The sequence below is a fragment of the Microcaecilia unicolor genome, chromosome 7 (assembly GCF_901765095.1).
Source record: "Microcaecilia unicolor chromosome 7, aMicUni1.1, whole genome shotgun sequence".
NCBI lineage: Eukaryota > Metazoa > Chordata > Amphibia > Gymnophiona > Siphonopidae > Microcaecilia > Microcaecilia unicolor.
This window is the reverse complement of record NC_044037.1, coordinates 108,570,524-108,586,306: the sequence shown is the minus strand read 5'-3', so window position 1 is coordinate 108,586,306 and position 15,783 is coordinate 108,570,524. Positions and strand designations below refer to the sequence as shown.

The 15,783-nt window shown below is 43.2% G+C and overlaps 1 protein-coding gene across 1 annotated transcript in view; it reads left to right on the top strand.

The window, feature by feature from the left end:
* The window catches only part of BCL7C (BAF chromatin remodeling complex subunit BCL7C), a 39,941-nt gene that overhangs the window by 11,259 nt on the left and 12,899 nt on the right, over window positions 1–15,783 (top strand). The window contains exon 4 of the mRNA XM_030210430.1: window positions 12,347–12,508. Within this exon, the coding sequence (XP_030066290.1) occupies window positions 12,347–12,508 (162 nt within the window). The remainder of the gene's footprint in view (window positions 1–12,346; window positions 12,509–15,783) is intronic.

Sequence of the window (15,783 nt, the reverse complement as noted above, 5' to 3'; positions counted from 1 at the left end):
GTGTTGTATCAGTCGCATATATCACTTCCCCTATCTAGCTTTAAGATGTTCCTGGTCTGACAGATATGTCTCCTGAATACACACTATATGCATATTTTGCTTCTTAAGTTCCTGTAAAGGTTTTGTTCTTTTAATCGGGGAGTTAATCCCAGACACATTCCATTAACACAAACTTAGAGGGCGATCCCATGCTACTCTTAGTGTATGTTTCAGAGCATGTAATTAATATTTCAAAGGGATCCAGCGCTCAGCCTTCATCGAACCCCATAAAATCTCCCCATTTGAGGCCCACAGAAAACATAGAGGAACTCCCACACAGGATAACCTATTAGAGCATGTTCCCAACCGCCTTCCCCTAGTAGGCTTATCATGTTCAGCCTGTCTCTAACCCCTTAAATACCTCTTCCCTCTGTTCCTTTTTACACATCCTCTCTTAGGGCTATGACATTTAGACACCCTGTACCCCCACCCATAGGAGCCAACTTCAAAATTATTGGGGGTGCTGAACCCAATGGAAATGACCTCTTCTCGGGCACAGTCAAGGAACTTGTTCAATATTGGGGTACCCAAGCACCCACAGAGCTGGCTGCAGTACCCCCACGTCCCTATCTGAACTGTTAATTCAACCCCATCTGTGTCTCTACCCAAGCGCCCAGTGTTAAATTTGTACCTAAAGCAACAGACATTCAACCCTCAATAATTCAAATAAAATGTACTGAAATGTCAATCTGGTGTGCACATTATAGCCAACTTTTGATAAACAGTTTTTAAACAGTCATCAAATTCACTAACAGAAGTGTAGTATAATGGATAGGGCAGTTGTCAGAGAAATTGGAAGTGGTAGGTTTGTGACCCGCTGTTTCTCTCTTCCCCCCCACCCCCCGTTAGAGATGGTTAAATATGTACATGGCTATAAATACACAGGAGGCAATTCTCTTTCAGTTGAAAGGAAGCTTTGGAATGAGGGAGCATAGGATGAAGATGAAAGGGGGTAGACTCAGGAGTAACCTGTGGAACACTTCTTCACGGAAAGGATGGTGATTCATGGAATGGCCTCCTGGTGGAGGTGGTGGAGATGATAACTGTATCTGAGTTCAAGAAAGCTTGGGACAAATACATAGGATTTTTAAGGTAGAGTAGATGGTATGGATGGGCAGACTGGATAGCCATATGCCCCCCAATATTCAGCAGGCAATGTGGTTAACTGCCGGTGACCAGCATTGAATATCCAGTTACAGTTTCGGCCACAGAAACTTAACCGGCTAAGCGAATATTCAGTGCTGGTCGGTTAAGTTAATAGCTGTTAAAGATAGGCCTGCTATTTAAGTGGCCTATCTTAACCGCTCAACTTAGCCGGTTTAGTGCAGAATATGTGCGCTTAGCCAGCCAAGTTGTGTGACATAGCCGGGTAGCAGCTAGCTGCTAAGCACTAATATTCGGCAGAGGCTGGCTAAGCGCTATTTAACCGACCAGGAGCCATTTCTACCCGGTTATTTAGAGCTGAATATCAGGCCCGTGGTTTTTATTTGCCTTCATTTTTCTGTTTCTATGTAACAGATAACAATTCCAACTGTTTTCAAAACCATATGATCTTGAAGTTTTATTGCTCAACCACTCTACGGGTGTCTGGCTTACATCTGCGAGAAAGTATTTGAAAAAGTCACAGGTCTTTACTGAAAGAGAGTTGTTATTTTTTACTCCACCGTTTCTGGAAAGTTCAGCCAAGGCCATTTATGTGACCTAAAGTCTAGTGGGTGTTCCTGAGCCGGATATATGAGCTCAGTTAAAATATGTTCTTCGCTTCGAGGCTTATCACTCAATGTCCACTATGTTTGGTGCTCTACAGAGATGTTCAGAACTACCACCCTACCCCCGCAAATATCACCGCACTGCTCCGGTCTCTCCAATGCTTCTTACACCTGAGTGAGAAAAGCATTCGCCTCAGTTATTTTGTCAAAGAATTTGGTTTGACCTTTCATGTATAATCCACAGCTTCATTAGGTAAAGCAAGCAAATTTTATGTGCTTCTCAAACAAGACGGAGCACACTCTGCGCTTGCACTGATGCCAAATACCCCTGAAAACATAGGATTTTTGTTGTTCTAGGTCCGTGACTTCCCTGACGGAATGGCCTGCAAAATAGCTTGTTTGTGGGAGAAATTCAACACCTTAATCACTGGTCAAGGATATACCTCCTCCTAGGCTCAATTCTGTGAACTCGTTCAATATAAAAGGGCCTCAAGTGCTCACCCAGCCGCAAATGTTGCGGGATCCACACTTCCAGGAAAACTCCGGAATTCACCTTTTGACAATGCTCAGGGAGCACAATCAAATGCAGGCTGTTCTCAAGGACCTGTTTTCCAGGTCATACATTTTCTGCTCCAATGCCAGAACCCTCTTTTGCAGCTTCGTCTACAAATTATTCATGCTTTAGACCTGGTCTTCTAGCATCTCAGTACGTTGCTGATTGCCATTTAGTTCGAGGTCTATGCTGGCAAATCTTTCATGAGCTCCCTCCATTCTCTCATTTAGTTGCTACAGGTTTTTTTTCAGTCACAGCTGCTTCTGCAACCGTGACCTCGGCTGTTAGCTCCACCATCCACATAGAGCTAATGGACGAACTAGGAGGGCTGTGAGCGTCCACCGTTTTAGTCTCTGTCGTGCGCTGATTCTCCTTATCCTATCTTTGCGGTTTCAAAGTCATGCGGGTCATTCCAATGACCAACAGGCTTGCCCCAACATGCACAACTGTTCACACTATGCTGGGAATAGATTCAGTGCCAAGAAAGTCGCTGGTAAAGCTGCTAATTAGCAGGATAGTGGAGAGTATGGAGGTACTCAGCTTTTTAGCTACCACTCCAATGCATGGCATCACATGATCCTCTTGTGCAAAACTTTTAATTTCCTCAAATTCCATTAATTAAGTGTTAGATTTATAACTCGTTACATATTATTAATATTTTGGAATTAATGTCCACCTATCTCCCAGAGCCAGTGTTTTAGATAGTGATGTTTATTTGAATATACCTCGCAGGGAAGCTTTGGATATCATTTGGGTGGTTTTTTTTTTCTGACACTAGGCAGTTTTCTGTTGAAGGTTTGGTAGAATTGGCAGAGATAACTCTCTTATGGAATTATTATCTCTGAGCTGATGGTCAATTGTATAAGCAAATTAAGGGTACTGCTATGGAGCCTATCGAGACCTCCGGTGTGGCTTGTCCTTATTTTTAAAGAAAAATGATTATACCCTTCATTTGTTTTCTAATATAATCTGCTGTGGTGTCGCTGTGTTGATAATGTGTTTTTGGTATGGTATGATTACAAAACAATTCAGGGATTTTTTTTTTTTACTAGGTCAGTAGTTCCCAAACCTGGTCTTGTAGGCACCCTAGCCAGGCAGGTTTTCAGGACATTCACAATGAATATTAATGAGAGAAATTTGCATGCAGTGAAGGCAGTGCATGCAGGTCTCTCTCATGAATATTCATTGTGGATATTCTGAAAACCTGACTGGCCAGGGTGCCTCCAGGACCAGGTTTGGGAACTACTGGACTAGGTTAACAACTGATTCCAATCTGAAGTTTGTTTCCCAGAGAAGTTGAACTCCTTTTCCTTTTTGGGTATAAAGATTTATTTTTTTTCAATAAACAGTTTAAGGCCACTATTTTTGAAAACCAGACAAAAATCAATATTTATCTAGTACATCCTAGAACATCAGTGGGAAACATCCCTGCAGACCAGTTTTTTTGTTGTTGTTGTTTTTTGTTTGTTTTTGTATTCACTGTCTGTAGTACTGTGGAGGAGCTCAAACAGCCATCACAGTTTCGGGTGAGTGGTTTCTGGAGAAAGGTTATCCTTTATCTTCTGTTATAAAAGCTTTTAAACATGCTATGTATTGTAACAAGGACCTCCTTTTGCAAGAAGAAGCTAAAGAACATTATAGGATTACATCTGTTCCACCACCCTCTAATGAGGCATGGCATGTTAAGGGGATGATTTTGAAGCATTAGTCTATAATGATTTCTGTAATGTCCCATGACTTTCTTTTCAAAGACCGTGTAATTTAAAAGACCAACTAGTACGGGCTGCTTTACCTGTTTCCTCAGAAATATGTACATTGGTTGTGGGAACCTGCCATGCGGCACTTCAAGATGTGGATGTTGTGTGGTTTGTCCTCATACAATAGTAGTACACGAATTTCGGTTCCTGGGATGTGTGAAAACCATAGAACTAAAATTCGTCTTGAATTGTTCATCTCCTTATCTTATCTGTGGAATTGTTTTCTCAGGTAAGAAAATCTATGTTGGGAAGACTTAAGGTCCTTTTACCAAGGTACACTAACAGATATTGCATGTTAAATGTTAAGAAGCCCATTATATACCTATGGGCCTCTTAGCATTTAGCGGACCTTAGTAGAAGGACCCCTAAAAGACCAGTAAGGACCTGCATTATTGAACACCTTAGCTGTGGAAGAAAGGTCCTTAGAGGTGCTGTTGAAGCATTTGCTCATTTTGTTAGTAACATTCAGTTTGTTGTCTTGGATAAAATTGAGATTAAGGGGTGGTGAGAATGTCCTTGCTTTGAAACATTGAACAATGATGAATTTTGTCTCTGGCATCCCCTAAACTTTATAGACATAATTCAGAGATTGAGTGGAGTGTGTTTTTCTGAATTTAAAGAAAAGTATAAGATGATTTTAAATGTGGGTAACCAGTGACAAGATGGCTACTTGTGTCTTGTGATTATTTTGTTTAAGTCCTTCCAGGGCTACTGTAAGGGTGAGTATTGGGCATACGTCCCTCCTTCCCCTCCCCACCAATTAACTGGTGGGGTATCAGGCTGCTGGCATCGACATTTAAAAAGGAGGTAGAGCAGCTTTTAAACTAGAACCTGGGGGAAGGTCGACAGTCATTCAAAAGCGCATGGTTTGGAACAAGGTATCTTTCAAAGATATCACCAAAACAGGGAAGATAGGGTATCCCGATAGCGAGGTTGCAATAGAGACCATAGTACAAGGGGCTCATTTTCAAAGCACTGAAACTCATAAAGTTACTATGTAACTTTGTAAATCTAATTACTTTGAAAATACACCTCCAGGTGTCTTGAAATAAAAAGCAGACTAAAAATTGCAAATTAACACTGTTAACTGCTGAGCAAGATGTAAAAAGGAACAACAAACATAGTTTGAAATATATATGTGCGAATGCCAGAAGCCTAAGAAATAACATGAGAGAGTTAGAATATATTGCAGTAAATGAAAAATTTGATATAATGGGCATCTCTGAGACCTGGTGGAAGGAGGATAACCAGTGGGACACTATCATACTAGGGTACAAATTATATTGTAATGAAAGGGTGGATCGAATTGGTGCAGGGGGTAGTATTTTATGTTAAGGAGGGCCTTGAATCAAATAGATTAGAAGATTGGAGGGTGGCCAATGTAACGCTGATATTTAAAAAAGGTTCCAGAGGAGACCCGGGAAATTATAGACCGGTGAGTCTGACGTCAGTGCCGGGCCAAATGGTAGAGACTATTATCAAGAACAAAATTACAGAGCACATTCAAAAGCATGGACTAATGGGACAAAGTCAACATGGATTTAGTGAAGGGAAGTCTTGCCTCACTAATCTACTGCATTTCTTTGATTTATGTAGATTGAAAATTCTGCAGGAAACAAAACACATCTTGGAATCCCTATGGATTGAAATTCCATGTGTAAAGGGGAAAAGGATAGTGATAGGAGTGTACTACCGTTCACCTTGCCAGGATGAACAGACAGGTGTAGAAATGTTATCACAAATTAGGGAGTGTAACAAACTGGAGAACACAATAATGGTGATTTCAATTACCCTGATATTGATTGGGTAAATATAACATCAGGATGTGCTAGGGAGGTAAACTTCCTTGACAAAATCAAGGACTGCTTTATGGAGCAGCTGGTACAGGAGCCAACAAGAGGAGGAAAAATTCTAGACCTAGTCCTTAGTGGAGTGCATGATCTGGTGTAGGAGGTAATGGTGATGGGGCCGCTTGCTAACAGTGGTCATAATATGATCAGATTTGATATCAGCTTTGGAGTAAATACACGCAGGAAATCCAGTACGTTAGCATTTAACTTTCAAAAAGGAGACAAAGACGTAGCGGAGAGATTAAATGAATTCTTTGCTTCGGTCTTCACCGAGGAAGATTTGGGTGGGATACCGGTGTCGGATATGGTATTTCAAGCGGGCGAGTCAGAGAAACTTACTGAATTCACAGTAAGCCTGGAGGACGTAATGGGGCAGTTCAGCAAACTGAAGAGTAGCAAATCTCCTGGACCGGATGGTATTCATCCTAGAGTACTGATAGAACTCAAAAATGAGCTTGCAGAGCTACTGTTAGTGATATGCAATTTATCCTTAAAATCGAGCGTGGTACCGGAAGATTAGAGGGTGGCCAGTGTAACGCCAATTTAACGCCAATTTTTAAAAAAGGTTCCAGGGGAGATCCTGGAAATTATAGACCGGTGAGCCTGACGTCGGTGCCGGGGAAAATGGTAGAGGCTATTATTAAAAACAGTATTTTTGGAAAGCGTGAACAGACGCTTCACATCCATCTGTTCCACTCCACTCATTATTTTATATACCTCTATCACGTCTTCCCTCAGCCGTCTCTTCTCCAAGCTGAAAAGCCCTAGCCTCCTTAGTCTTTCTTCATAGGGAAGTCGTTCCATCCCTGCTATCATTTTCGTTGCCCTTCGCTGCACCTTTTCCAATTCCACTATATCTTTCTTGAGATGCGGCGACCAGAATTGGACACAGTACTCAAGGAACGGTCGCACCATGGAACGATAAACGGCATTATAACATTCTCACACCTGTTTTCTATACCTTTCCTAATAATACCCAACATTCTATTCGCTTTCCTAGCCGCAGCAGCACACTGAGCAGAAGGTTTCAGTGTATTATCGACGACGACACCCAGATCCGTTTCTTGGTCCGTAACTCCTAACGTGGAACCTGGCATGACTTAGCTGTAATTCGGTTTCTTTTTTTCCAAATGCTTCTCCTTGCACTTGCTCACATTAAACGTCATCTGCCATTTAGCCGCCCAGTCTCGTAAGGTCCTTGTGTAATTTTTCTCAATCCTCTCGCGAATTAACGACTTTGAATAACTTTGTGTCATCAGCAAATTTAATTACCTCGCTAGTTACTCCCATCTCTAAATCATTTATAAATATATTAAAAAGAGCAGCGGTCCTAGCACTGACCCCTGAGGAACCCCACTAACTACCCTTTACCCAATTACATTTCTTTGAAGGGATGAACAAATGTGGATCAAGGCGAGCTGGTCGATTTATTGTGTATCTGGGTTTTCAAAAGGCATTTGACAAAGTACCTCATGAGAGACTCCAGAGAAAATTGAAGTCATGGGATAGGAAGTAGTGTACTATTGTGGATTAAAAACTGGTTAAAAGATAGAAAACAGAGAGTAGGGTTACATGGTTAGTATTCTCATTCAATCACACTTGGACGGACCAAAAGTCCATCAATGGAGAGGGGTAGATAGTGGGGTTCCCCAGGGGTCTGTGCTGGGACCGTTGCTTTTTAACATATTTATAAATGATCTAGAGATGGGAATAACTAGTGAGGTAATTAAATTTGCTGACAACACAAAGTTATTCGAAGTTGTTAAATCACAAGAGGATTATGAAAAATTACAAGAGGACCTTATGAGACTGGGAGACTGGGCATCCATATGGAAGATGACGTTTTATGTGAGCAAGTGCAAAGTGATGCATGTGGGAAAGAGGAACCCAAACTACAGCTACATAATGCAAGGTTCCATATTAGGAGTCACTGACCAGGAAAGGGATCTAGGTGTCATTGTTGATGATTGAAACCCTCTGCTCAGTGTGTGGCAGCGGCGGCTAAAAAAGCAAATAGAATGTTAGGTGGTATTAGGAGAGGAATGGAAAACAAAAAATGAGGAGGTTATAATGCCTTTGTATCACTCCATGGTGCAACTGCACCTCGAATATTGTCTGCAGTTCTGATCTCCGCATCTTAAGAAAGATATAGTAGGATTAGAAAAGGTTCAGAGAAGGGTGACGAAAATGATAAAGGGGATGGGATGACTTCCCTGTGAGGAAAGGCTAAAGCGGCTAGGGCTCTTCAGCTTGGAGAAGAAACAATTGCGGGGAGATATGATAGAGATCTATAAAATAATGAGTGGAATGGAACGGGTAGACGTGAATCGCTTGTTTTCTCTTTCCAAAAATACTAGGACTAGGGGGGCACACAATGAAGCTACAAAATAGTAAATTTAAAACAAATTGAAAATATTTCTTCACTCAATGTGTAATTGTACTCTGGAATTCATTGCTAGAGAATGTAGTAAAAGCAGTTAGCTTAGTGGGGTTTAAAAAAGGTTTGGATAGCTTCCTAAAAGAAAAATGCTTAAGTCATTATTAAAATGACTTTGGGAGAATCCACTGCTTATTTCTAGGATAGTAGAAAAGTAAGTGCCACCAAGTACTGTTCTGATTGAATTTCAGGGACGTCTCATGTAGTCACATTTGGCTGTATGTGCAAAAGAATGCTCATGTCTACCAGCCGTGACAGTCTTTAATCATTGACGGCCCCCACCATCCAATTTTTATGCTTGTTTTCTATGCAAAAAATATTAATGTGAAACGTGCTTGGGGCACACACTTAAAAGCAGTAGGAAGGCATCAATTTATACCACCACTGTTTGCGCTGTCTCATGTGTAAACTCAAACATTCAGCAACTACATGAGACTCAATCACTTATCTGTATATGTATTGAGGAGCATCCAGGAACCTTTATTATCCCGACAGGACCTGTTTTGCTGGGTTGCTTTGTCAAGGGATAATCGGTTTCAACTTCCTGGAATGCCTTATACAGAGAGAGCATAAGGCATTCCAGGAAGTTGAAACCGATTATCCCTTGACAAAGCAACCCAGCGAAACAGGTCCTGTCGAGATAATAAAGGTTCCTGGATGCTCCTCAATACATATACAGATAAGTGATTGAGTCTCATGTAGTTGCTGAATGTTTGAGTTTACACATGAGACAGCGCAAACAGTGGTGGTATAAATTGATGCCTTCCTACTGCTTTTAAGTGTGTGCCCCAAGCACGTTTCACATTAATATTTTTTGCATAGAAAACAAGCATAAAAATTGGATGGTGGGGGCCGTCAATGATTAAAGACTGTCACGGCTGGTAGACATGAGCATTCTTTTGCACATACAGCCAAATGTGACTATATGAGACGTCCCTGAAATTCAATCAGAACAGTACTTGGTGGCACTTACTTTTCTACTTTCTATTTTTGAATATTATAGCTGTGTTCTTTTGGACATAATAAGTAGAACGCCTCAGTATTTTGACAGTATTTCTAGGATAAGCATCATAAAATGTATTGTACTGTTTTGGGATCTTTCTAGGTACTTAAGATCTGCATTGGCTACTGTTGGAAACAGGATGCTGGGCTTGATGGATCTGTGGTCTGTCCCAGTATGGCAATACCTATGTACTTAACATTGGGCATTAGTATAAATAAGTACAAATTCTCTGTCATCTCACTCCACCTTCCTCTTCCTTTCTCTGCACCTCTTATCCCCATGTCTCTAGTGTTATTCCCAGTCCCAGAACTATTCCTCCCTTGAACTCACCACCCCAAAACCTCAGGAGCATTTCCATCTCTCTCTATTCCCCAGATCTGAGCAGCATCCCACTGTTTCTCTCCCCTCCCCCTAGACTTCAGGAGTATTCCCCTGTCTCTCTCCCCAGATCCCCGGACCTGAAGAGCTTCCTGCTGATTCTCGCCCCACTCCTTAGACCTCGGGAGCATTCCCCTATCTCTCTTCCTCAAAACCAAGGAGCATTCCCATTTCTCCTTGTCCCCCAGATCTGAAGAGCATCCCACTGTTTCTCTCCCCTCCCCCTAGACTTCAGGAGCATTCCCCTGTCTCACCCCCAGGCCCCTAGACCTGAAGAGCTTCCTTCTGTTTCCCCCTAGACTTCAGGAGCATTTCCCTGTCTCTCTCCTCAGAGCCTGGCAGGAGCATTCTCTCTCTGCTCACTTTCTTCCCCTCCCACCAAGGACACGTACATGCAGGCAGGAAGGTAGATCTCCAGAATAAGCTCTCCCTTCTTCCTAGCCTCCGATCTCACCTCAGTGACTCTGCTTGCTGTCTCATGGCCTTCCTTGTGCTGGAGCATCAATTCACCCTTGATAATGAATCAGCTGCTGACAGGCTCTTTAGTCACTATGCTGCCCCATCCACTTCAATCCACTACATATGGCACCACCAGTGAGAGGTGTGGTCGTCAAGACAGAATGTTTGACCTGTAGTGCAGCATTCACCCTCCTATGAGCCAGTTACACTTCCCTACGCCTGCAGCATGAGCCCAGGGCTGCTGGGAGGGGGGGGGGGGGGGGCAAAATTTCCCAGCAGCTAGCTTCTTTCTGCCTGCTTACGGGTCTGTCCTCTCCTGCGTGCCGCCCAGGACCCTGTTGAATACGTTAACATAATATCGCGTTAATGCAATCATCCGGGTCCCAGCACGCAGGAAAGGACAGAGTGAGGGAGCAGCGCAGCAGTGACTCATAGAAAGGGGCGGGGCGGCAGCGGGGGGGGGGGAGGCAGTGTAGCGGTCCAGTCCTGCCTCGGGCCTGGCTGTATCACTTGACGGCCCTGCATGAGCCTTCCTCATCCCACCCCCCCCTTTGTAATATGACACAAGGAGAAGGAGAGAAGCATTTAAGTAGCAAGCAGAGCAGGGAACTCAGGGTGCTCTGGGCTCAGATAAAGGATTGGTCAAAGCCTCTAAGGTGCTGGTATTGCCCCCCAAACTATGGCTCTCTGCCTAGTTGACGTGTTTTCACCAGTTCTGGGTCATATGGACTAGGAGAGAGATATTTAGAGATGTTGCAGTTATGTGGTTGAAAGTTTGTTAGACTGCTACATGGTGTGATTGTTTTTTATAATATTTGGCTAATGTGCTGATTTAGTTGGAAGTGAATTTTTAAATATTTTTTATTTTATTTTTTGAGGTATGAAGATTTTGGGGTTTTATTCATGTACATTTTTCCATATATACCAATCAATATTTGGCCGGGGAGGGAGGAGGTCATCATTTTTTTACATTGACCATTGTTGGCTAAATTAGCCCTGAATAGTTGATGCCAGGTTATGACTGGGAACCAGCATCAAATATCCAAGTCTTCTCTTGGCCGCCCAAACTTACGTGAGTCCCAGCCAATATTCAGCTGGGTCCCACATATGATACTTACACAGGTCTTAGCTGAATATCGGCCAGGACCTCATAAGTGCAGTCCACAGTTCCTCCCCCCCCCCCCCCAGTATAGTTGTATTTCCTTCCTCTCTCCCATCCAAGCAAAGTAATAATCACCCCTCCCTCCTAGCCACCCCCAAGCAAAGTAGTAATCATCCCTCCCTCCTGTCCCCTGAGCAAAGTACTGATCCCACTCCTTTTCAGCTCCCCCAAGCAAAGGCTGACACCCCCTCTAGCAAAGGTCAGCCCCCCCCCCACCCCCCCCCCCCCACCCCCCCCCCCCCCACCCCCGAAGTCATAGCAGGCCTACCTGAAGAGGTCTGGTGATCTAGTGGTGGTTGAGCAGGAGCGAACCCACTTGTTGCTGCCTCTCACAGCACCTGTTAAAAGTGGCTGCCGTGACCTCTACCTGTAGTCTCGTGGTACTACTACTAAGCAAGTTGGTCACAGTCTCAATACAAGCAGACAACATTTAGTTCTGACCCCATGATCTTTAGAAAGGATAAGACCTGTATAACAAACTCACTTGATGTTAAGGGAAGTCTTTGTATGGCCTTTTGCACTGAAGATAAGCACCTCCTGGGCTGGGGTGAAACACAGTATTAAGGAAGAAAAAAGAAACAGAAGAATAAAAAAGGAGATTGTCAGGAGCCAAATATTGAACAGTCAATTATATATTCTCTTTTCTTGTTTTAAGGAGAGCAAATTCCTGATCCCACAGATGGAGCAGGTGTGTGTGTCAGGAGGAGGGGGGAACATTAATAGTTAACAAAACAGAAAAATCCATAGCATACCTTGGTTAACTAAATCAAAATGAATGTGAAATTTGTAATGAATTTCCAAGAATACAGCTGAGGAGAGGCACTGCTCTCCCTCTGTTATTTAGTACACCCCAGATGTGACGGGACTCAAGGGGTGTCTCTTTAGATAATGTTTACCTTTCAGTATTGCAATGGAGAGAAACAGGATTTATTGTTTCTAATTTTCTGCTTGATGTTATTCTTGTTTTCATTTTTTATTGTCCACTCCTGACCTCGTAAGATGAGAACAGCAACCAGAGTTCACTGTCAGAAGCCTCAGGGCACAAGGGGGACTCCAGCCCCAGCCCCTCTCCTGAGCAGAGTCGGACAGAGACCCCTGCCTCATTGGTGGAGCTGAGGGCAGAGGATTCACAGCAGCCCCCTCTGCTGGGGCAGGAGGAGGGTGAGTACATGACTCTGGGGCCCTTGGGGGTGGGAGGCATACATTCTGGAGGACTATATAGTTTTTCCTGATCCAGATTACGGACTTTGAGTTTATTAAAGAATTGTGGTTCCCAAATTACTTCACTTGGATACGAAGAAAGAATGTGCAACAAACAAGTTGTAGAGAGACCTTCTTATTGGACTGTGAGACTAAAATTTTGAGAGTTATCCACTCTTCATCAGGTCAGAAGGAAAAGTAATAATACGTTTATTAATGTAGCTGATGGTTATTTTTATTTTTTATCAAGAGTTTGACATAATAAATCAAGCAAAAACTTGACAACAGATCCAGAAAACTAAGAAGGAAACAAAAATCTTGTGATATTTCCCTCAAGAAATTAAACAAACATTATTTAGGCCACGATATTAAGGGGTCATAGAATGAAAGTAACTCAGGAAATAATAAACAAAACCACAAAGCAGAAACGCATCTCAAACTGCCAGACTGCTGGAATGTGCTAACTTAAGACAGGCTCCTCAAAATGGGTTGTAACAACAACTTCTTCTCTAGCCACTAGAAATTCAAATGAGTTCCTTAGGCTCAAAAAAGAAAAAATTCTTACCACCATATGAAATACAACACTAAGCAGGAAATATCAAAACAAAAGTGGCTCCTAGGGCAAGGACTCTTGGGTGAAGAGACAAGAAGTTCTTTCTACGCCTCTGTGAAACCTGAGATATATCAGGAAACAAGTGAACATTAGAGCCCAAAGACTGCTCATTGATATGTTTAAAGTAAACATGCAATATTTATTTATTTATTTATTTATTGAGATTTATTAACCGCCTTTATGAAGAGATTCACCCAAGGCGGTGTACAGCAGGTACAGTTTAACATCAAACTTACAATTTTGTTAACATCATAACAATAGTAAAATGTACATGTATAAACACAAATACAGTGAAAGAGGAAAACTTGAAAACAAATTGAAACCGAATAATAAGACTACCATGAAACAGGATCAAAAATATACACATTCAACAGCACTGAAATTCAAATAACAGAGATATAATATGCATAATAGTGATGGACTATCTCTAATAATTACACAATTAGAAATTCAAATAACATTGCTATGATACTAATGCTTTTCTACAATACAGCTTACCATATAGCTGAGGGGCCAAGTACAGATACCTAGATGGGGACAAGATGGGTGGTACCGAGTCATTTGGGATAAATAAATGGGTGGCTAAACTAAAGGCAAGCTCTTTGTCCAGTTAATCAAGATATAAGGAACTGGTGTAAGTTACAGAGTGTGTAGCAAGCTAGTCTGGGTGCAGAATGGGTGTATAGTAAGTCACCCTATGTATTAAAGGCTTGGGAGAAAAGCCAGGCTTTTACCTGCTTTCTGAAGCAGAGGTAGTCTTGAATTAAAAATCTCTATCATGTTCCAAGGCAAAAGTCAATAGCAGAGTTGTTCTGTCCATGATGACCTCTTCAGAGCTTTCCAAAACATCTGTTAAGGTCATATCTCCTGATGGTCTTCCTGTAACCTTAGGGGTAGAACTTCCTAGGTTGAGGTATTGCGCACTCACAATAGGGGGCATTGTCTCTGATGGAATCAACAACTCTCCATTTTCTTGTTCCTTATCAACAATAGCTTTACAATCAGTTTTCAGTATAGAAGAAGCTGTTATAAGGTTGGCATCCATCGCCAGAATAGCCGGGTTTTGAATCTTCCCAAACGTAAAGTTATTATCTCCGGAAGCTCTCACCTCTTCTTCAGTAGAGCAAGTATCAGATTTTCATTTCACATCTAGGTCCTCCTCATGAGAGTCCCAACCAGGCATCCCTCCTAGGCTGACTGCTGCGAACTTGATAGCAGATCTTCAGCTTTCTCTTGTTGTATTCTACTTCCGGGTTGTGGAGGCATTGGCCTTTGATTTAGGCTCAACAAAGCTTGATCTGCACTGAGGTCGGCTGAATCTTCAGGCTTCTCTCCCGATGTCAGCAGTGGAGTCCTTCATGATGCAGAATTGCATCTTGATTGAATTGCTTCGGAGCAGCTGGAGGTTGAACCCGAGAAACCCCTTTCCTCTTCCCCATGACACACCACAAGGGAACGGTAGCAGTAGGACAAAGAACACTAATCGAAAGCGGATCTGATCCTCTCTCTCTTTCGTTCCCTCCCTTTCCTGAGGTGTTCTGCTGTGACTGGCTCTGCCACCAGCCCCCCCCCCCCAAACTGGAAACGCCTACTCACCACTCACTCCCCCCATTGTAAAGAGGAAACCCCCTCTCCAAGACCCACTGTAGGCCCCTCCTTGGGCCTACCTTACAGCCCTGGTGGTCCACTAGTGAGCTGGGGCAGGAGCGATCCTCCTATGTTCCTGCCCGTGCAGTCTCCATTCTGAAAAGGGCTGCTGCCAGCTTCAAAAACAGTCTTACTGTAGCCATTTTCAGTATGGCCATTTGTTTGGCCTCAAAATCTCTGTTTATATTTAAGTATGTACAGTACACAGATAAGTGTACCCTTACTCATTAAAGTGCCAGTAGGGCTCCTAAATGCCATTCTGTAATGGCACACGTAAGTGTCATAGTGCATAAATGCAAGGGGGTTGTATATATGGGTAGGACATGGGAGGGCTCCCACTTATGTTCATGATTTACAGAATACTCTTAAGTTATATGTATTCCTGCCATATATACGCAGCTGCATTTATACCAGATCTGTGGCTGGTGTAACTGCAGCGAATAAATGTAAGGGGTGCTGATACTGGGTTACACTAGTATTCTGTACTGCCCAGATGCCTTTACAGAATAGGCTTTCATCGCACATCCTCAGGCTGCCTAATTGGAGCTGCCCAGTTGTAGAATTCTTCCCTTTGTGACTTTACCCCAGAAGAGCAGCCATCATTTCTCCATTTTTGCCTTCTTATATACAGGGGCGTATCTGGAATCCGGCGGTAGGGGGGGGCCAGAGCCAGAGAGGGGGGGCACATTTTTGCCTCCCTCCCCCCCCCGCCGCCGAACTGGATTCAACCAATCAGCACTGCAGCGTTACTTCCTTGAAGCACATGGCCACGGAGGAAGACGAAATATGGAGATTGCGGGTCGGACCTCGGCTGGCGGGGGTTGGGGCCCCCCGCCAGCAAAAGTAAGCAGCGGGGGAGGGTTGACGGCGGGGAGGGGGGCCAGGGCGAAATCTGCGGGGGCCCAGGCCCCTGTGGCCCCACGCAGATACGCCCCTGCTTATATACACTGTCAGCTAGCACATTTGCTTATTTCCG